This window comes from Myzus persicae, unplaced genomic scaffold, assembly GCF_001856785.1.
Source record: "Myzus persicae strain clone G006 unplaced genomic scaffold, MPER_G0061.0, whole genome shotgun sequence".
Lineage (NCBI taxonomy): Eukaryota > Metazoa > Arthropoda > Insecta > Hemiptera > Aphididae > Myzus > Myzus persicae.
The window spans coordinates 56,985-79,566 of record NW_019101135.1 but is presented as its reverse complement, the minus strand read 5'-3'; the positions used below and the strand labels follow the sequence as shown (position 1 = coordinate 79,566).

At 31.1% G+C, this 22,582-nt stretch overlaps 2 protein-coding genes across 4 annotated transcripts; one reads left to right on the top strand and one right to left on the bottom strand.

The window, feature by feature from the left end:
• The first annotated feature begins 4,744 nt into the window (after positions 1-4,744).
• On the top strand, positions 4,745-10,564 carry LOC111027856 (protein atonal homolog 8). Its single transcript, XM_022306314.1, has 2 exons — positions 4,745-5,041; positions 8,826-10,564. Exons 1-2 carry the CDS (start codon positions 4,930-4,932, stop codon positions 9,794-9,796), a joined length of 1,083 nt encoding a protein of 360 aa, XP_022162006.1. The 5' UTR covers positions 4,745-4,929; the 3' UTR covers positions 9,797-10,564.
• A 9,167-nt stretch (positions 10,565-19,731) lies between these two features.
• Positions 19,732-21,411, bottom strand: LOC111027869 (protein transport protein sft2). Of its 3 annotated transcripts, none has more exons than XM_022306341.1 (4): positions 21,125-21,411; positions 20,814-21,060; positions 20,579-20,730; positions 19,732-20,257 (listed from the first exon to the last, which is right to left on the bottom strand). In XM_022306341.1, the coding sequence occupies exons 2-4, from the start codon at positions 20,994-20,996 to the stop codon at positions 19,975-19,977; spliced, it is 618 nt and encodes a 205-aa protein (XP_022162033.1). In that variant the 5' UTR covers positions 20,997-21,060; positions 21,125-21,411; the 3' UTR covers positions 19,732-19,974. The 3 variants fall into 3 exon arrangements, with proteins under 3 accessions (XP_022162033.1, XP_022162032.1, XP_022162031.1); XM_022306340.1 differs by having other exon boundaries at positions 21,120-21,410; XM_022306339.1 differs by having other exon boundaries at positions 20,814-21,410.
• Between the last annotated feature and the right edge of the window lie 1,171 nt (positions 21,412-22,582).

The following is a 22,582-nucleotide window of genomic DNA, read 5'->3' as shown; positions in this document are numbered from 1 at the left end:
CATTTTTCCTCGACTTCTAATAATTATGAGTTTTATATTCAGAGCCTATAATTAATTCAAAGTATATAAACGATATGTTAAATCATAATATAATCATAATATATAGCGTCTCTGACGATGGAAATCCGTGTGTCATATTTTTTTAATCCTTTTAGATTTATGTCATAACACGTAGATATGCATATTATACGTACCTATAGATATTACTTAAGCACTATACAATTAATAGGGTATAGTTACATTTAAAATTAATTTATGAAAAGATAACTATTTACTGTAACAAGGGTTATGTATATTCATACGATTTTCACCAATTAAAAAACTGCAGTTATTGTATCTATATAATATTATGTATTTTTTTATATATGAATTCATTAATTTACTATTTTAGAGTCTTAAATTTAACAAAGTAAAAGCTTTATTTAAAATATAATTATTCATATAATTGTATACGATATATATTTCCTCGTGATACACGATTGCGGGAGGTACTTATCAGGGCGACCTTTTTAACTATTAGGAAACGTTTATAGTTCAATAATGGACCCCCTAAAATGACACGATTGCGGACATATGTTGTCAAATTTATAAATGATACTTTGATAATCTGGGAATGTGGGAATTTTGAGTATATTAATTCTAGTAAGTTACAAGTAATTTTTGTTATGTTTCTGACAATAATTTCATCAATAAACAAAGGCCACGAAAACTCGGTGGCAAAAAAAAATTTAGGTACAATTAAATTAACTATTCTGCAGAGGTATAATGATTATAAAAATCACCAAAACGTATTAAAATATTTAAGCTGATTCATCAAATAAAATTTAAAAATGTACTCGTAATTATCAATATTCACAGGACAATAGTTTTTTTTTCTAGTCATTTTGTATGTTCGAAATTTTAAAAATAGAAATTACCTATTTGATTTTTAATGATTTTATGATTTTATAGTTACCTATCAGTAGGAGGTCGGTAATAATTGTGTATATTAGGTATTTTGTTATTTTCGTAAAAATGGGGTCATAATATATTATAGCCAACAGTTAAAATAATTTTAAAGCAATAATATTGTTTTTAAAACAAAATTCCACAGCCACAATGTGTTGAAACAAAAATATTAGACTATTCTAAGAGCTAGAACAGTCATATTTATAAATGTGTCAACATTTATTTTATTTTTTTGTTAAGTTTTTACACAAGTATGAAAAAATTCAAATCTTTGTTGAAATTTTTTCTGTCAGCTTGTTGTCAAACAAATTCTAAACGTAGGTTGTAGGTATATCTGTAAATGTACTAAGTTTATATTTTTGGCAACAGAAGAACTACATTTGATTGAATCAATGACACAGGTGTGTACGATGGTACTTCTATATTTATAGTTATAGCATATTATTTCATTAAATAGAACTAATTAATTACAAAGCAGGTAGTAAATATTAGAAAAACGGCTTAAAATTAATAATATCATTACGTCAGAAAAACAATAGTGTTCGACAAGATCAACTTTTATATTATTATTGTAATTGAGTTTAAAAACTTGAATTTACATAATATTTATATTAGGATTTTCTAGACATGATACAATATTTAAAATGTTCCGTACCTACTTTGTTTGTCAATCTATAAAAATTAAAAATTATTGACGTTTTTTAAAGTTTTTCTTATATATTTATAAAAGTTTGAATATTTAATTCAACGCTCCTCATACTTACAGAAATTAAAAAATATCAAAGATGCACAATTTTTTTTTACACTATACACATTTCGAGTTCAAATGATATTTAAACGAAAAATTACTCCTTAAACTGTTATTATAGAAACATCATTTTATTTTTCAGCTTTTTTAAGAACATTTGTTGTAGATAGGTACATTATACATTTATACTTTGGAAACCATTGTTATATTACAACATCACAGGATTCGGCCACGCAAGGGAATTATATGACATAAAAAAATATTTAAAAAATATGATTATCGAGTAAATAACAGATTTTAAACAAAAAAATACTAATGCGTAATGTACAAGTCATATATAATAGATTCTAAGGTTAGTGTACAACCTAAATACAAAATATATTTTAAAAGCAAATTAAAAAAATTAATGAATTCAATGACATACAAGATACAACTTTAAATAATTTATTGTTATTCAATTTCTGAAAGAGCTCACAACACAGAATCCAATTAACGGTCATCTGATCGTTGTCAATGTGACATACCTATTTATTATTATGTAAGAGCATATATATTATGAATTAGTTACATTATAATTTATACTCCAGTACAAACTACATTTATATATGATATTTTATTGAGATACTAAAACTATGTATAAGCTACCTACATTAGAAAATAAAAAATATGAGAAAACTGTAATACGAAAGTATAAAATATTAATTGTCTGTATAATATGTTAATATGTCAATATAATATGAAGAAATAATTGGATTGAAACGCAGTATTTAACATCGGGACATTTGAAAAATTCCACACTAAAAAAAACCCAGACATTTTTAAAATTTAAGCCATTCAAGGTTTGATCTTTTCCACTCTTATTATGTTAGGTACTTATTACATAGGCACTAATTTACTTTATTACCTATTCTACTTTTAACATTCAACACCCTTTTTTTTCAACCTGATTTTTTTTCGCTAGTTAAAAGGTGCTTATATTTTGATAGCTAATAGTTAATAGTGTGGTAAAAATACATTATGATTTGTTAATTTATACATAGGTAATAGCCAAGTACCTAAGATTAATGTAGACAAAGACCACTAAACGGTGGTGTGCACTGTGCAATAATAATATTGCGGGGGCGAGGTGTCTGGTGGGATTCGAGAGTTGTAGATGAGGACTTAATGTTTCAAAATAGAGGGGAGATACAGGGGCATTACAAAATAATACAACACTTAGTATACCAGCTAGTGGTGTACGAAGACATAATTTTCGGAGTGGACAACAATAGATAGCAAGTGATCGTGCATACCCAGAGGTTAATGTCTATTCAAGAATTTCTAAAAAGGAATTTTGCAAAAACCATCTTATGCTACAGGTGGTAATTATTTCATGATAAAAATACTTAAGAGTAAAATTATAGTTGCTTTAATTTTAACTTAAACTTTGTCAGCAAAATTGTGATATTGATACATTGTAATAGTACATAATAACCACATAGATAAATTGTAGGTACCTATATGATATTATATTGTGATTATTGTCTATGGAACCATACAATTTCAGAATGTAATTAGGAATTTATAACGATTCACATTTACTTTACCTAAACTAAACAAGTTATATTATCATACTCAGTGTCTGCCTACCCACCTATATTATAAGTAGGGCCCGGAAGTTCATGCACTAAAACTCTCAAAATATGCCTTTAAAATCATTAAAATAAAATATGAATTAAATATACATTAATTTTTTTTATAATACATTTTTTCGTTTTTGGTGAAAAATAATAATTAAAATATGCCATATGGGGAAAAATATGAACAATTGATTTAATATGGTATATTATGTTGTATTTACTTCAAGAATTACAGTTTACAACTAGGGGTTTTAATAGGTTTTCAAATACAAAATATGAACAATGATTATCAGCCAATATATTTTTGTAAAGAGGAAAGGCATACTTGAAATGTATGAAGTCATTAATTTGAAGATTTTTTGGAAGTCCGTCTATTGTTGTTCTTCTCCTAACATATTAAATATAGGCAGAATTATAACCGGCTTATCGCCTATCAGGATATAAATTACATAATATTAAAGTACGACCTATTCTTTTAGACAGGTTTTATTGAACATTGGCGAAGTATTTATAAAGACATATTTTTCAAGAAATATATTCTGAAATACACTCTAAGTCTGAAATATTAATAAATAAAAATAATAACCCAAGCAAAATGCATTAAAATGCAATTTTATTTTAAAATATGCATATTTATGTAAAAAAACCTCAAAATATGCGAAAATATGTAAACTAAAATTTCATTTTTGAACTCGATAGGTTGTGATTCAAATTTGTAGCTTATCCAGCAACTTCTTGATACACTCAGTAAAAACATGCCGATGCATGAACTTCCGGGCCCTAATTATAAGTAAATGCGAATAGCTTTTCTCTATCATCCAAGACACATATACCTAACCTAACATAGCCATACTGAAGTTGCTGAAAAACCATTTTTATTGCCAACATAATATTCAATACACAACCTAGTCTGTGATAAATGATGTTGTCAAATTGTCAACAAGCTACAAAATATTAAATAAGTAAACAAAATAATATGTTGTCCTTTATTAACGTTTTTATACGATTCAAGTCGATTGTAATTTCTGGGGGGGAGGGTCTGGCGGCCCACTAGCCCCTTCCCCATATGCACTACCAACGGTATGTATATACGACCATGTATATAGTACCTATGTACATATTCTGTGTCAACTGATGTACAGACAATGAGACAACATTAGTGTTGATAAACGATATCAAAATATTGTATACACACATGTTTTTGTGTAACATACGTTTGTATGTACTATTTTGTTTATATTAATATATATATATATAAATATATGTGTGGCCTGTGTGTGTGTGTGTGTGTGTGTGTGTGTGTGTGTGTGTGTGTGTGTGTGTGCGTATGCGCGCGCGCGTGTGTGTGTATGTGTGGTGTGTGCGCGCGCGGGACGGGACGGGGACCACATGTTCAAACTGAACAATGCTGCGGAGACCCGAAGACTACCGCAGTACCGCGCGCTGCTGACCAGTCATCAGTACTGGTCTAGAAGACGGCGCGTTCGGTTCACGGTTGTTCGACAATCATTTGTTTTTTTACATTGGGTACTATTAAACATTATTCTCGAAGTGCGAGTGGCTAAAAAATTTTTTTAAGTAGTTTGGTCTGACTAAACTTATAGTGATAATATAATGGTGACTTCGCGCATAGCATTAGAAGAGCTTTTGCAAAACAGACTGACTACGGGCATTTGCAAAGACACGTTAAGGATGCAAGGAAACGCTGCGGAATTGTTTCATCTATGTAAGTTGCAAACGATTATGCTTGTATATAACATTGATGTTGAACGTTATTAATAGAGATACCGGGCCGTGGGCAAATAACCGAATAATATAATATAATTGATAATTTAGTACTACTATAACATATTACATGTTATTGATATGTACATTGTACGTACAATATTATGTTACACAATACACTTCGTTCCTAATCATAACGAATTTAACACTTATAATTTCCAAGATTTCTTTATAACATCATATCATTTAACTATTCATAAATAATTATTTCCATTCATGAAACTTTAGAAACAGTATAATAGGAATTTTAATTTTACATGCTTAATTTAAACCTCAACTCATCTCTTCAGATTTATCCATGTTTTGCTTTTATGTATTTTAAGCGTAATTTATAAAATGAAATTTTTTGTTCGTCTTAAAATTTAATAAACTACATATAACATATATATTTTTAAATAGTAAAATAATATCATAATATAAATATAATAAACATCCAATTACAAACGGCAAATAATAACCGTAGGTGTATAATACCATATTATTATAGAGACAATGATTTTCAGTCAATCATACGTACATCATATGAAATTCGTCGGATGACTTATCACTCAAATTGTTCATGCGTGTACCTATCTAATAAAACATTAGATTTAGACCACACCTAGTTCTAGAAAAATCCTAAACGCCCACCAGGGATTTATAGGCTAATATAAGCTAACACCTACGGAATAATTTTTATGAATGAATCTTCATTTAATACCAAAAATCCTATTGTTGTAAAAAAAGTCGAATAATGCCAACATCGTTTATGTTGCATCAAACATAATATTATATTGTATTCAATTTGCATACATTGTCAAATATGGGGTGATAAAGTGCGTAGGTCTGCAGTTTAAAAAATGATTGCAGTCTAAATGATAATACGGACATACAGGCTACGGCTAGTGATGTACAATTAATGTCTTACACCTATATCAAGTATAAAATTTTATTCATATTAAATTATTATCATAAAATTATGCCATGAAAACATATAAACCATGTACATAATTTAATTTTATATTACCTAATTAGTAATTAAATACATATAGTATAAGAATAAGTAGTACTGTACTTGAGTCTTGAAGTACTTAAATAGTACTTAATTCATATAATGAAGTATCAATATGTCCATTAACTTTTCATGTTAAAACAATATGATAAACTTCCAGCTGTATAAATAAATGAACAAACAATTATTAACACCGGTCAAATGTCAATTTAATAAACTTGCATTTTTAAGGTATTTTAAGAAATTGAGGAACAACAATCCGAAGACATTTTTCTATTTAAATGTTAAGCAAATACTTTTACCGCTTATTTTATTTATAAATTAATATCTTTGATAATATAGCTTACTTATATTATTTAATTAATATTTAAATCGTTCTCTACAATACATATTTTACTTCGTGTTCGATGGTAAACTACTAAAAATAAAATATTTTAATTGTTTGATTATAATAAAATTATCAAGTAGGTATCAACAAACAAAGTATTCACATATTTACTATAGCTTAATCAGAAATGTCCTGGATTCATAATATATATTTGTGTTTTATACCCACTTCTATAAAAACACCACAGTGCTATTTTATTATGCCATATGACACTCGTGACTTTATTTAATCAGAATACATGCAATTTGTTGTGTAATCAGTTGGTCTTAAAAAATATTTTATAAGCACGATTGCAATCGAATAAATTAAAATTCAATTTCAAACCATCAATAATGTTAGCCCATAAAGAACAGTTTAAAGACATTCGATCAAAAAGTGTTGTATATTAATATATTGACCAATATCTACTAATGACTATTTGTATGAGCAACTTTTTTTCTGTTATACAGTAAAAAAAAAAACAAGTGCTGAAAGGATAAAATTAAAATAAATAGTAAACGCACTCACGTTTACACGCACCAGTTACAGGTAGCAAAATTATCATAATTATTAATTATGATAATACGATAGGGTGAAGAATACAATAAAAATAAAATCCTAATATCAAATAATTGGTAACTGATCCCAACAAGCCGTTTTTATTAGACTTATTGTTTGACAAATAATTATAATAAATTTAATCTCAATGGCTAATTTTTCTTCAGATTAACTGTACAAAATAAATATATCACCAATTGAATACAGCTAATTTTTATATCAATTAATGTGGTCTCTACAGTGTTCGACTGATACTTAATATGTAAACTATATAATATATATATAAATAATAATATATTAATATTTTAATACTATATTAGAAGATAAAAGAATTATCCGGGACTAGTTGAAAATTCAACTCTGTTAGAAAAAAACATATTTAATGTACAGTAAGCATTTTTTTACATTGTCTATAATAAAGAAGCATTTATAGTAGTTGGAATTTTCACTCTTCATAAAAAAATCGTAAGATTATTGAAAATTGTATGACTGATTTATAACAACAATAATGTTGTGTGTGTTAATAAAAACCCATAATTAATTTATTTTAATTTATTTTTGGCTTTTATCAATACCCGAATATTTATTTTATTCATATTTCATTAAACGTAAAGCCGTTAAAAAATATATTGACATTGAACATACACTACATTATATAGTGTATTAGCTACACTTGCGACAGCTAACAAAACGTAGACAAGCAGACCGCGCAGCTTTAGACCTGCGAATAAAACGGGAAAGAAATGGTTGTCAGTTTTAGCTAATTTGAAAATACCTATACTTAATCTACTCACAAATTCGAGAACCAATTCGTATAGTCTGTCATCACTCATAAAACGGCCTAATTGGATATTTAGGTATATAATTATAATATTTTAGTACAATTTGTAAAAACGTGGGCTGATGTAGACCAGCTGTGGCTCTGCACTGCGTTTATTATGAATTTTAATCAACGAGCATTGTTATAAATATTTAGACATATTATAATATTATACCGTGATAAATAAAATTAAAACAAAACCACTATTTATACGCGAATTTATACGTTTCGGGACACCTGCAGGCTGCAGCAGCCGCAGATAAGGTAAAATTAAAGCAAACCTGTACCGCATTATACTTTGTGTACCTATACACCTAGGTATGGCTGCCGTAGTGGTAAAAAATAATATCATAATTTAAAATATCTAAATGTGATCAAAAATATTGGGCCCGATAATTCCTGCACTTATAGTTTACACCCACCGAAATTTTCCCCGAGGTGACTGACAGTGATTATACGATATTTACATTTGTACCAGCCACATGGGTATATACCTCGTGTTTCAATGAAATATATAAACACAAAATAGACAAATTTGGGACGATTTTTAAAATGTTTACCCTTTTTGTTAAGCAGGCAGTTAAACTTTGTTTTCAATGGTAACACATTATTATCACCAAATTCATAAAGCCCAATTTTTGCAAAGAATTTGTACGAATGAAATTTTTCTATTTCGACGGTTGACCGACATACATAAATTTAAAGTTTCCAGTTTAAATGAGGAAAGGGTTTTAAATATATACCTATGGACATTTGGCTTTGTTTTAGCTATTATATATGTGTAAAAATAAATATATTACTAAAAGTATTAAAAAAATGTCAAACTAGTCAAACTAAAAGCGTCGGAAGAAAAGGGGCACCTGAAATTAATACCTATATCAACAGATGCGAAATATGATAACTAGCGAGACGTTTTTTAAATTGTAATTAGATACTTAATTTATATTATAATATTATTATAATGTGTTTATTTGTTTAACTTTTCACAGATTCGGGAAAACATCACGCGGACGACACGTCATCGTCGTCGTATGGCGCAGAGATGATGACCGCCGTGACAATCAAACGGGAAGCGCACACGCCGACCACCGACCAGAGCGAAGACTCCGGCGTGGACGTGTCTGCGGCGGCTGATGCCCACGACGGCCGTGGGCCGTTCAAACGAAAACGAATGGACGACTCCGATGACGGGGGCGGTTGTCCGACCGCAGCCAAGTCTAGCAGGACGACCGATGCGGCCGTGGCCAGCGTCCTGCGGTCGATCAACATGGAAGCCTGTCCTCCGTTCAGGCCGTGGAGCTGCGGCGATGAGTCGTCGTCGGACGTGGGCCTCCGGCTGTTCCATGACATACGTAATGTGGACAGGATACGGACTCTGACGCAGCAACGTCGCAGCGAACAGTCCCCGTTGCCTCCTCCGCCGCCGGAACCGCAACCCTTGGACCTAACCAAAGGCCATCGAGCTGTGACGAGACCAGCCGGCGCCGGCGCCCCAGCGTTGGACGCGACCACCGCCGATGTCGAGAGCGCCGCCGAATACGACACCACACCGTCGGGGCCGTCGTCGTTCACCTGTGCAGTCACGGAACCAACCGCGGCCGCCGGAGGGTCGACCACCACCACCACCACCACCACCACTGCGGCCACGACCAGGTATAGCAAAAACATGTCCCGGGCCCGGAGGATCGAGGCGAACGCCCGCGAAAGATCTCGGGTGCACACCATCAGCGCGGCATTCGACACGCTCAGGGCTACCATACCGTCGTACTCCCGGAACCAGAAGCTGTCCAAACTGTCTACGATCCGGATAGCCAGCGCTTACATACTGACGCTGTCCCGACTGCTGGACATGGACTACAGTGCTGAGCAGGACAGTCCGTCCGTGGCCGAGTGCGTGGACAACGTCACGGGAATCATACACATGGAGGGTAAGGCGAGAAAGAGGAAAGACGATCAGTAATGACCAATGATTTATAATTACCGCATGATCGCGAATAATATGTTTTTCTTATTATATATAATTATAAAATATAATAAATGTCAATATTATATTTTTTATCGTTATCGGTTAAGACGGTATTATAAGGCGGTCATTTTTATACACGTCAGACATTTCCGGACGCCTATCGCGAGACGTCGTCAATTCGAAACCAAGAAGAATATTTCGATTAGTACCTATGACCACACATGCGTCTCATAAGATATTTTAATATTATCGTTTTGGAAATGTTACCTCTGAGTAAAATGTCGTACCGTTTTCGTCTCTGTGGACGAAGTTCAGCCGTGGTACTGCGAAAAGTATAATACAATCAAGGCGAGCCGTGTGACGAATAATCACAACTTCTGCGGATCGAAACATCGACACGGGGCTGCAGAGCGCACGGCGAGAAGACTGCAGACGGTGAGAGAGAGAGAGACAGAAAACGTACATTTTGTATACATAATATTATATTGTTTTACGTTGTAAATTATACACATTAATATAATCGCGTTGGAGCGAAATTTCGAAATAATTATTCCAAGGCAATGACTATAGAACGCTCCAACCCCCCTGGACACGGCGAACGTCGCTCTGGTGAGCACACAAAGCACCTTTTTCACCCTCGCGAAGATCACACAAGCCAGACTCTCATGATCCACATGTTAAAACACATGGCCAGCACTTGTCGCGTAAATAATATAAGGTTGTAATATATTAATAATATATATATATTGTTATTGCGACGAGTACGCAGCGGTTGCGTATTGTATAATATGCACGTTGACCTATAAAAATAAAACTTGTACGATATTATAATGTACAATAATATTATATTGTATTATACATTCATATTAATATAAAATATAAATATTGTACTACTGCACAAAGAAACGCGACATTTCGTAAAAGTCAAAAAAACAACTAACGGGTGCATATTATTATATTATTATAGTGTATACATAATATAATAATTATTGAATAATGTAATTATATTATATTATTCACTTCCTATGTAAAGTTTATAATTGTATACATTCCGTAGAAAAATCACCTGCATATCGTTGTAAAAAACATCGATTGTTATTTTTATAATATTATCGTCGACACGTTGTTGATCGTGCACATATTATAATACAATAATTATATATATATATTATATTGTACTAGATAGTGTTTTATATATCAGTCGTCCGCTTTGCCCGATCGCCGGCGTCGATCACTGTAGTCGTGGCCACAAAGCGGTATAATCATCTAAGGTTACTACACCCTGCCAGTATGCCCACCCACTATTATATTATATTATATCCTATTTTTATTTTTTCGTTTTGTTATTTATACATAATTACGTATACTAGTCAATTATTATTTATATCGATGTGTACCTATATGTTATTATAAAATATAAATTATTATTTAAAAAAAAAATCTATACCTACAAGTGTACGATATATATATTTTTTTAAATTATATATTAAAATTGTATTTCAATGCTCATCGTCTGTACAATATGTGTACTTGTATGTACTTATTTTTCCATAACGCCAACCACTGGATTTCTCTATGTCTTACTAATAGACACTATAGTCGATTGCAGTTAACGTTTTTATTATTTTATTAATGAAAACAAAAATTGCAACTAATTAAAGATGTGTCTATTGTAACTTGGTTCATTAATAAATGTTTTAAAGTATATTATGTAGACATACGTGTCGATTGAAACAATTAATATAATATAAACGTATTTAACTACTGAGCTGTTCTGGAGGCATTAGCCCGGGGCCCCAGATTTCTATTATAGCCCTCCAATTTTTTTTTTGCTTTTTTTCGTTTCAACATATTGTTACAAAATTGTTCGGTAACACCAAATGATGGTGTTTGGAATATTTAAGTGAAAAAATAAATTGACAATTTCAAATTATTTTTGTATCAAAGCATTCAAAGCATAGATCCCCATTCTCGTGTAAGACTAATCCCTGCTTGTAAGGTCAACATATGCTTCTTCTACATTATAATACAAGTGATATGATCGTCACTTTAAAAACCATTTTACATCTCTATACAAGTTAGAACTAATCTTTTCCTAATTGTTTTTTGCAAAATGTAGCTTAATGGTGCCCTAAACTACTTAGCTTGGTTTTGAAATCCACTTGGAAATATTTCCAAGGTAAAATTTGTGTTCAAATTGAAAATGCAGCACTCGTTATTAAATTGGGAATTTAAATAGCACTTCATAATTGAGGATTAAATGTTGACGCTCACTGCTGATACCGCATCCACAGCTTAAATTCAGAGGAGAAAGGTTAGCGCCTCGTAACTTTTTATTGATCAGAGCAATAGTTTGAAAAATGGTAGGTTACCTCAGATTGAATAGCACTAATTTAGAACCAACAAATAATGGTTCAATAGCGATAACATGTTATATTTAGGTGTTAGAGTCTGTTTTCAATATCAAAATTCCTAAAATGTTGATGGTACAATATACTTAATTTTGGAAAATTGTATGCAAGGTTTTCCATATTAAGTCGATGTAATTGAAATTAAAACAAAATAATTTAACTTTAAGAAGACAGTTGCCCATCATAGTAAAATAAAGGGTGGCAAATGTTTTCTGAAATATCCCTGCAGTAAACATTTATGCGAATATAGTTAAACAAAACTTAATATTGGAAAGTATATTGGTAGATATAGCTATAGTAAATGTCAATGGCGTAACTGTATAAAAATCTAGGAGGAGCAAAATAATTTATTTACCAAAATTATCTAATCGGGCCCGCCAAGACACAATGATTAGTGTGACTCCGCTCGGGATCTAAAATACAACTTGTCGTTCAATTCAAATAATTTGTTTCAAAAATAGTCGTCAATCTTATTAATTGGGTAAAATAAATAAAAATACATAATATATAGTACAACACGAAATGGTTGCTTTTTAGAAACACAATTTTTTATCATTTAGATATAATAAAAACGGGAAACGGTGATGTGATTATTATTAATAGTAGCTAGTATTCGTTTGAGTCGACGAAACGATTAGAAACATAATATTATCCTACTTCTGAAAACCGGCCGATATTTTGATGTGGTCGTTTAGACGTCTGTGAAATGGTGCCCATTGACCGCGTCCGACATTGGAATGCCAGTAGCCATTCATTTAGACGCATTGGACATATTATGCGCACAGTATGCGTTTTTGCGGGGCCGATTAAAAAGCATTTAAAACAAATTTGTGACGACACTATAGTACTAATATTGTAGATATATGCCACACTAATCACTATGAATATGTCTTGCAGGTCGATTCCGCAACATTGCACGTTTCTTAGAGTATTCTCAAACTAAAATAATAGAACAGAACATAATCTACAGAAGGTACGCATAATATACCAGCTACCTGTAAGTGCTGACGTTTAGTTCAAATAAACGTTTTATTTCCGTATAAATATTTACTGCATACAGGTGGCGATTGCCACGTGTGCTCGAGGGCGCCTACAGGGTGGGCAAAAGGGCTCTAGGGAATTTTTATCTGCACGTCCTTTGATATCAACATCGCTGCATAATATAACTACTATGATAGCACATCTTAATTTAAATAGGTGATATTTATCCAGGAAAGATTTTATCTCTCGGGCACGCTTATCCCTGAAAACCAACGGGTGGGCTATATATTGACCTGGATTCATATTATGTCGGTGCACCGTATTACATTTTGTGTACATATATAGAAATTCTGTGCGACAACTCGCCGACGGCACCGAGATGACAGACACATCAGACTGACCACTATTAATATAATGTTGTACCTTGTACGAACTCTCGGACGGCGAAAATTTGATAGGGAATCAAACGGCTGTAGTCAATTTGCACCAAAATTGACCCAAAATATATAAAACATGTGTAATTTGCACCATTTTTTTTAAAATGCGTTTGTAATTTGCACCAAAATAAGGGTAAGCAATTTGCACCACCCTCTGGTAGTAAGAAATAGGAATTGTAATTTGCACCAAAATTAAAAACGATTATTATTTCGATAGTAATGGTTGTGATTTACATGTACACTTTCATCACGGACAATCGTCAAATTTTCACCTGTAGTAAACAATTTTGCTGAACATTTTCTCTGTGTACAACGCCAACGAATTATATTTGTAGTTTTTGTTTTATATGCAAAATAAAAAGTATGGTTATCGTATTCTAAAATATCTTCCCCGCGATTACTTTTAATTAACTTAACTTCCATATTTCAAGAAAAAAATTAAATACTGCAATACAAAAATGTTACGTTAAATTACGTATTACGACGAAACGGCAAGACTAAACGTATAGCTTAGTTGATATTTGATCAAAATAATAAACTGATATACATTATATAAATATATATATAACGCGATATAACGCGATTACGACCGACAATTGGACGTATATCGTCAAACTATTACCAGATAAGGTGAAAAATCCCGAAAAATTATTATTGTCATTCGTGTTCATCTAGTCTTGACGTCGCGTCAACGAGAATATCGAGTAATAACACTATCGATACTAATGATACTATCGAAAAAATAATCGATTTTAATTTTGGTGCAAATTACAATTCCTATTTCTTACTACCTGAGGGTGGTGCAAATTACATACCCTTATTTTGGTGCAAATTACAAACACTACTTTCGACTACCTGGAGTGGTGCAAATTACATATCTTTAATTTGGTGCAAATTACAAACTCCCAATCAAACGGCACGATGGGACGCAGAGAAAAAGGCCAACGAAGAGGGCTGCAATCATCAAGAGTTGCCGGCTCACGTGTACGGTGTATATACTGTACAATTTAACTATAATGCAAGTAAATAGGTAATTTACAATGCGGGTTCATAAAAATATTCTATACTGAAATTTTTACATGACTCGATTCAAAATTAAAGTATCATAAAAAACGTAAGCGGGGCCCTAGATAATAGGTACCCTATTCTTAGCTTTAGAGTATAGATCAATTCTCTCTAAATGTAAAAATATCGAAGTAAAATAGATTATTCTGAATTTTTTTTTTACTAGCTTTTAGTTTTACTATTGTCTATTACACCTCAACAATTATATAAAACAACTATTCTGAACTTAAAATGTACTGTGTTGAACATTTGTGAGACGGAGACAGAGACGTCCAGTTAAAAGGACTCTATACTGTCTACACTGACATTTGTTGTCTCCGCGTCTTACAAGTGCGTCACATAAAGTAGCATACTAAATGTACGCTCATCACATCAATTTAGCAGATCACATTTAGCTTCTTTAATTTAAAAATTACAGTGAATCGACCTGTAATGAAACTTGATGATGAGAACCTTCTCTGTGTTTGGGTTTTTTATGCAAAACTTCAATTTTTAAGTTAGTTATGAGCGTTAGGTAGGTACTCGGAACTTGCCAAAGAATCGAATTATCGTAAAAAATAATCGGTATAATAAAATATAGGAGCATAATAACTAAGTATAAGTTGCTATTTATATGAGAGCCGGGCGCGGAGGGCAAAATATCATACTGGGCTGTGAAAACTAGCTTCAAGTAGCTCAACTATTCAAGTAGGTTATAGGTACCAACATTTTTTGGGTCAACATATTATTTCAAATGTCAGAAAACTTAATCACATTTTATTATTATTATTATATTGATTTTGCTTTCTACTGTTAATTACCGGAGGTTATTGGTATAACATATCTGTATGTCTGTATAACTGACGTGGCGTGTGGCGATAGTGCTTTGTGATGGTTGTATAGGAGAGGAACTTGACTAAGAAACAAATCCCCTAAAAAATATCTCTAAAAGTCTAAACGATGGTTTAGTTATAAGCATTTTTGACAACATACTCGAAATAATGATCACGATCATGTATATGGATGTAACTCCAACTGACCAATTACTTGTTATTTATCTGATTTCCGGTATAGGTTTAATGGATACCACATCCGATAATCACTGTAGATAAATAAATACGTAATTAGAAATGTTTTTTCCAATGTCTGTACTTATAAGTAGGTACATGATTTGAGATAATAAACTTGTTTCGATTGTGTGAAATCATAATTCATTGCTACAAATAGGTGTCATAGCAATTATATAATGTGTGGCAATGGTACTGCAAAGAAACTGTGCTCAGTAATTTTTTGACACTGTATCGGTTTACTACATATGTTGCGAGTCTTTAAAAACTAATTAAATAAACATAAGGGCATACAATTGCATACCTATGTCATATATTGTAAAAATCACAAAAAATGATTTGAATTTTGTTCGTTGGCGTTGTTCAAAATTTAATTCGCTTAAGTGTCCGCGTGTTTAAGTATTTTGAAAACGTGTTTGAATATAGTCGTAAATCATAATCCTATAATTTTAACTTTAAATCATAACCACTTGCATGATGGAAAAGATAAATTATTTATTGTAGCTAAAATAAAACGTCTAATGATTGAAAAAGCTTAATCATCACCCGCGGTATCAGTTATAGTCAAATGTTTTTGGAAACTATTGAGAATTGTCCAAACAATATACTAGCAGTTGATTATACCCAAAGAATATTATTTGAAAGGGACTATTCGAAATAATCGAGGGCATAATGACCCTGTTAAGCCGAATACGATCGACAAAATTACTATAAGGTAAGTGTAATTTTTTGCATATAACGGTGCAGTGGCGCCCAGATAGGTTAGCAAGGGGTGCAACTGCATGTGCTCTCGTGGTGGGTGGGTGGGTGGGTCACTTTTGTTAGTTGCATGTGCTCTCAAAATACTTCTGTGCGCCACTGTAACGGTGGTTTACCAATTTAATAATTCGGATTTATAACACATTCGTTAGCTTACAATTATTATTCTATCTTTCGTACGCAATATATCGGATGATCCATTTAACGCAGGTCCACTCATTATATAAAAAACTATTAACATTTTTTCGGACTAATAGAATAACAAAAAACTTTTTTTTAAATATTAGTATTACCTATATAATTTAGAAAATAATTCAATTTATTCATGTTTAATTATATTCAACAAATACCCGTCTCATTATTGCCTTAATTATTATACTGGGGATTTTTTCCAACTACCATTTAAACCCGCTAACCTATAAATTAATTGTAATCGGACTAAACTATACTCTCCATATTTTGCTTCCAAAACTTTAAAAACTAAATTAAATTAATCTATATCAAACGCGACTTACTCTTCTAATAAACGCATAATATGTGATATTACCTATGTATTCTCAAAGTATTGGATACGTATATTATGTCAGGAATTGTTTTGTGCTCTTGTTTGAAATCATAATATTTTTTTGAATTTGTAGGTAGGTAGGTAGGTATGTTAAAATCCGAAGACTTGTCAAATAGAACAATGTACCTATGTCATATGACATTTGAGGCCCAACATCGGGCGTTCACTATATATAGTTGCGGAACTGCGTAGTTAACTAATCACACAACAATCAACGGATATTAAAAATGACGAGAACAAATTTAACATTCGGGTAAAACCGATATTTCGGTAAACTGAAGTGTAAAACGTAGGCACCTAAAGCAGTATTTTATAAAAAAACCAAATATTAAAGGTACCCGCTGCATCAGATATAACATATTCGACACCGTAATATAGGCTAATACCCATAACGTTATTATTTTAATGGGTAACAGCGGACAAATAAAATAGTTAAACAGTAATTATTGTGAAATATAATAAAATACACATGATGTGAGTAATGACACAATACTACTCGAAATTCCGATAATTAAATCCGTTAAACGACTTAAACGGTTAGTCATAAACGCATAATAAGTCATACGACACACAGGCCACAGTAGCATTGAAAATAATAATGATTGTTTACCAGTGAAATTATCTATTGGCTACGAACATCTGCACGACTGCATCGACAATATTGTTAAAAATATTTCTGATGTAACGATTAATAATTAATATTTAATAGTATATATTATGTTTTGTGTATAATATTCACGAGGGCATGAATTCAGAGCATATCGATTTGGGGGGGGAGTCATTTTTATACAACAGAAATACAATATTACAATTAATAGACATTTGATTCTTAAATTAAAAACATTTCTTTCAATATTAGTGTAATCTTAAATGTAATAAATAGATCATTGATTAAACCATTTAAACCTATATAGTATATAGTTTTAATCATAGACATATAATAGAAATATATTATAATATTATGCATATGGTTCTAATTAAAGTAGGTGCAGTAATTATCGAATTACAAAAAATATCGGGGAAAAAATATGTCTGGAGTGGGCTGGGAACTCCTGGATTCGTCAACGTATTGGACTCTTTTTACAATGATTCTCATCTCTCCTTTTTTCTAACCGTATTATTATTATTATTAAAATTATCTTATAAATATATATTTTTTTTACAAGCACACTAGTATTTAGTATTTACAACCCATATAAATTAATAAATCATCATAAATAGGCAATAAAATAAATCTAAAAATCTATTGGTTTATATCATTCGAAAGCGCCGTAGCTCACTAGAGGTAGGTATCTAATTATAGTTACTGGTAACAAGAGTCACCTATATAACTCATGCAAGGGCGCATAAATGTTCAAGGCGCAAAAATTGGAATGATATTTTAATCAGTTTTGTTAAAATAAATTGTTTTTTTAATTAAGTAATTATTGATTGTACAATTTTTAAACTTAATAGTTAAAACTTAAATATTGCTACAAAAAGAGACAAAATTAAACTCAGAATTATTTAAAAATATCTGCATCTTTATGAAATCCATAAAACTTGTAATTGAGTTAAACATTTTTTCTTAAAAAAAAAGTCTAATGTAGATACATTATCCGAATTTGAAGAATACACAAAGGACGAGTATCAACATTTGTTCAACAACATATAATTCAGTTCAATTGGATTCACTCTCATCATTTTTATATTTAATACCATTGTTGTACTTCGATTGGACTGGTGTAACTACGAAAAAACAAAAGACGTTTTTTCCGATTTTCATTAATTTATTAGAAACCCAGTCCGGATGATCAAATAAAAAAAAAATGGGAGAAGTAGATAACCGCTCTGAATTATAGCCTAAAGTGTGCCTCGGTGTCATGGAGGACCACTGTAGGTAGCTAATGTGTTCAATTTTAATTCAATGATGAACCAATGCATACAAAAAACGTATTTAGCGAAGGTGATTGTCAACCCTACATTACATGAATCATGATAGGTATGTTTTTTGATATTATTATAGTTTACTTTCCTGCTACTGCCTAGCAGTTGTGCCCAAACATTTCTTACTGACTTGTGTAGTAGATCATTCTGATTTTTGACCACCCACCACATATACCACTCAAATAATAATAGTTTCACAAATAAATACCTAACATGTAGATTTGTTTAACCATTTATAGCTTGAGGCTAAATTTTAGTATTGTACATTGTCGGTTAAGATCCACCCACACATCCACCACTACAGAGCACCCATGCAACTGCACTATACTTGGTAAGCTGCAGCGTGGGCACCGCCTAGTATTGCGGTAGATAGGTTTAAATATTTTTTTCCGAAAACCTTGTATTAATTTAAAATGTCATTGTGTTAGTAAAATATAATAATATACCTGTTAAGTGTTTCAAGTTCACACAAATAATTTTTTTTGAATTACAACAGTATAACTAAAATAACTATTTTCTGTTTATCTGTATAATTTATTAACTATAATTAATTATATTTATTTATTAGTCTCTCTGGTGTGTTTGTGTCTTTATTGTGGGGGGGGGGGGCTTGGCCATCATCACTGGTCACTGTCAGAAATCTGGAGGTGGCATGCAATACGCTACATTGTTTTCCAGTAAATTGTACATAATTCTTGTACTTACCTATGTTCTATACTTATGAAATTGAATTCAAGTATTTATAATATCCGGGTGTAATTGTTTTTTTTTTTACAAATAAATGGATACTGAATACAGGCCTCGCAAACACAACCACTAGTAATAATTTATTTACATTAGATGTTTTTCATAGAATATATAAAAAAAAAACTAAATATAACTTGGAAATTATACAAAAACAGTTTAATTGAAAAAAAAATAGTAATTAAATACGGACAAAATCACAATAATAACAATAAATAATAATAGGTACAGTTTTTTTTTAAACAGGTAATGAATTTGACACTTTATTTTTCACTATAGATGAACATAAACGTCCAAAAAATGACAAACCTTTTTGACCAAATGGTATGGAGTTTAATAAAAACCAAAGAATAAGTACCAGATGAACAGTCAATGATAATAATGTAAATGGAGTACTCTTCATCCACAATGAAAAATACAAAGTACTCAAAAGAGTTGTAATGTAGCCAAACATGAAAGGAAGCTTTTCTTTGGATGTAACATACTTGTAGTGATTCAATGGACCCGTCAAAAATGATACACTAAAAAATTACATATAAAATACTTATTAATTAAATGTATGTAATAAGCATGTACGCTTAATTACATTTAAATACAATATACAAATTTAGATTTCATATAACAAATTTAAAATTTAAAAATACAACATGGTTTTTATAAAAATAATTTTAGTAACTTTTTAGGAGATATCTTCTTAACAATTTAGTTGAGAAAATGGTAATAATGACTTTTTTTTATCTCATTTAATCTCGACCCCTCCTCAAATCAAAATGCACCTGCCTCAATTCCACATTACAAAAGATTGGAAGCCCTATTGAAAAACAATAAGCATCATACATTACCTGGCAAAAGCAAATATGCTTCCAGAAGCGTATAAAATCGCAAACTTCCTAGCTTTTATTAGAAGTACAGGCAAGTATAATGCTGACAGAGATAACATCAAACAACTGATTGACACACAAACTACAAACCCCAATATTCTTTGGGTTTTACTCTGCAAAATCAAATTACAGTTAATGTAAATTTAAATGTAGCTCAAAGCAAACAAATTATATATATTGTATTATTAAATCTTACCATCTGGGGAAAATTAAAATAAGTCGTCTGTGTTGAATCCAACAGGTTTTCCGTTTGTTCACCAGATTCACTGTTGAGCAGTTTCTTGAACACTTTTGGAATGTGTATGTGGTGCCCATTGTGGGATTTATTTTTTTGGCCTTTATTAAGATACTCATCGAGTTCCAGTTTTAAATTGGACATTATGATGCTATATTGACCAAGGACATTATTTCAACTACGATGTCGTAATACATCAACACGTAGACTATAATAATATAGACAACCAAAATATAATCTTATAAATCGTTTAAGCCATATACGAACTTTACTCTTGTAGTTAATGACTTGACGTGCACATAATCAACATCGTAAAGAATTTTATGATTGTTACTAGTTAGTAAGCTCGAACGCCCCGCCAAGGATTCAAGACAGGACTTGGTACTTATTTCAATTTAAAAGTTGATAGGTATTTAATTATTAACATATTCTGCGGTAACAACACTTGAATTAATATGTAAATAAGCAGATTACTCAATAGTTACTTAGAAATTAGGAGACTCATCGACTGATTGACATAATATTCAATAACAAACCAGACTCCGATAGTAATATTGTTATCACTACTGATAAACACGAATTTAGATGATAACTCTAAAAGTAAATAATAACATAGACCACATTATAAAAATATTATACCTATACATATATTTATATTTAAGTATATAACTATCTATATTTGTAGTCTTCGAGTCTTCGGTAATATATACTATAACTAATAACTATAACTAATTAGTATATTGTAGCATTAAACTGGAAATTGACGAGCAATTTAAATTGAATTAGGTAAACGACCGGAGCCGGTAGGCGAAGAAAGTCACTAAATACTTTTATTACTCATACCTATTTTAATGTAAAATGTTAGTGCAAACTTAGTCAAGTTTATTCTCCTGAAAGCTGTAATATTTTTTGATTTAAAATATTTGTCACTTGGATCACTTACAACTATAAGCTTAATTTACTGAACCATAAATTATTTAAAAACTTATTATATTCCCGGGATTTTGCACATCACTAGACTGTCAGACTTTACCAGTCTTCAGTATAATAACATGTCTAAAAAAAAATTGTAAAAAAAAAGTGTGTCTGGTAAAATAACAAAGTTTCATATAAATGAAATGTGATTAAGTTACCTGGTCATTACTGCGCTAAGTCTTCAACATTTATTTCATTATTTTGCATTCTCAGAGATAGTTTATAACATACATTTTGTAATGTACCTATACTGTTAATAATGCCAAAAGTTAATCGTTGGGATTATTTTTTCCAAAATTCACTAATATTATCGTAGTTCATGGAATATATGAAAATAGAACATAAAATAATGTTTTGTGATCTGTGCGACTGTGCTACACTACAATTAGAATTAATTTTCAAATCCGGAGAATAATAACAAATTTCAGTATAAAAAAAAAATTGAATACCCTAGTCCCTAATATTATAAAAACATGAAATGAAACATACTTTTTTCAATAATAGCCCACCCTACTGTAGAAATGTCAGCGTGTAGGTACACACTGTGTACTACACAATACACCCATAATTTAGAAATAATATTTTATACATGATTAGGACAGCTGGACATTCCGTAGATAGTTCTATCTTAAATTTATCCAATTATTAATATACATACAACATACATCATACATTAAATATATACACCATTAGAGTTGAGACTATATGCATCGTTGTTAACATGTGAGATCATGGTCAACATGTAGGTAAATCAT

What these genes read in the sequence shown, in the direction of transcription:
- LOC111027869 (XM_022306341.1), bottom strand. Translation starts at nt 20,996, where the DNA reads ATGTCCAATTTAAAACTGGAACTCGATGAGTATCTTAATAAAGGCCAA. An exon ending in ATTTTAATTTTCCCCAGATG is followed by an intron (nt 20,731 to 20,813) that starts GTAAGATTTAAT and finishes TTGATTTTGCAG; the next exon opens with AGTAAAACCCAAAGAATATT. An exon ending in AGCATATTTGCTTTTGCCAG is followed by an intron (nt 20,258 to 20,578) that starts GTAATGTATGAT and finishes GTAATTTTTTAG; the next exon opens with TGTATCATTTTTGACGGGTC.
- LOC111027856 (XM_022306314.1), top strand. Translation starts at nt 4,930, where the DNA reads ATGGTGACTTCGCGCATAGCATTAGAAGAGCTTTTGCAAAACAGACTG. An exon ending in TGCGGAATTGTTTCATCTAT is followed by an intron (nt 5,042 to 8,825) that starts GTAAGTTGCAAA and finishes AACTTTTCACAG; the next exon opens with ATTCGGGAAAACATCACGCG.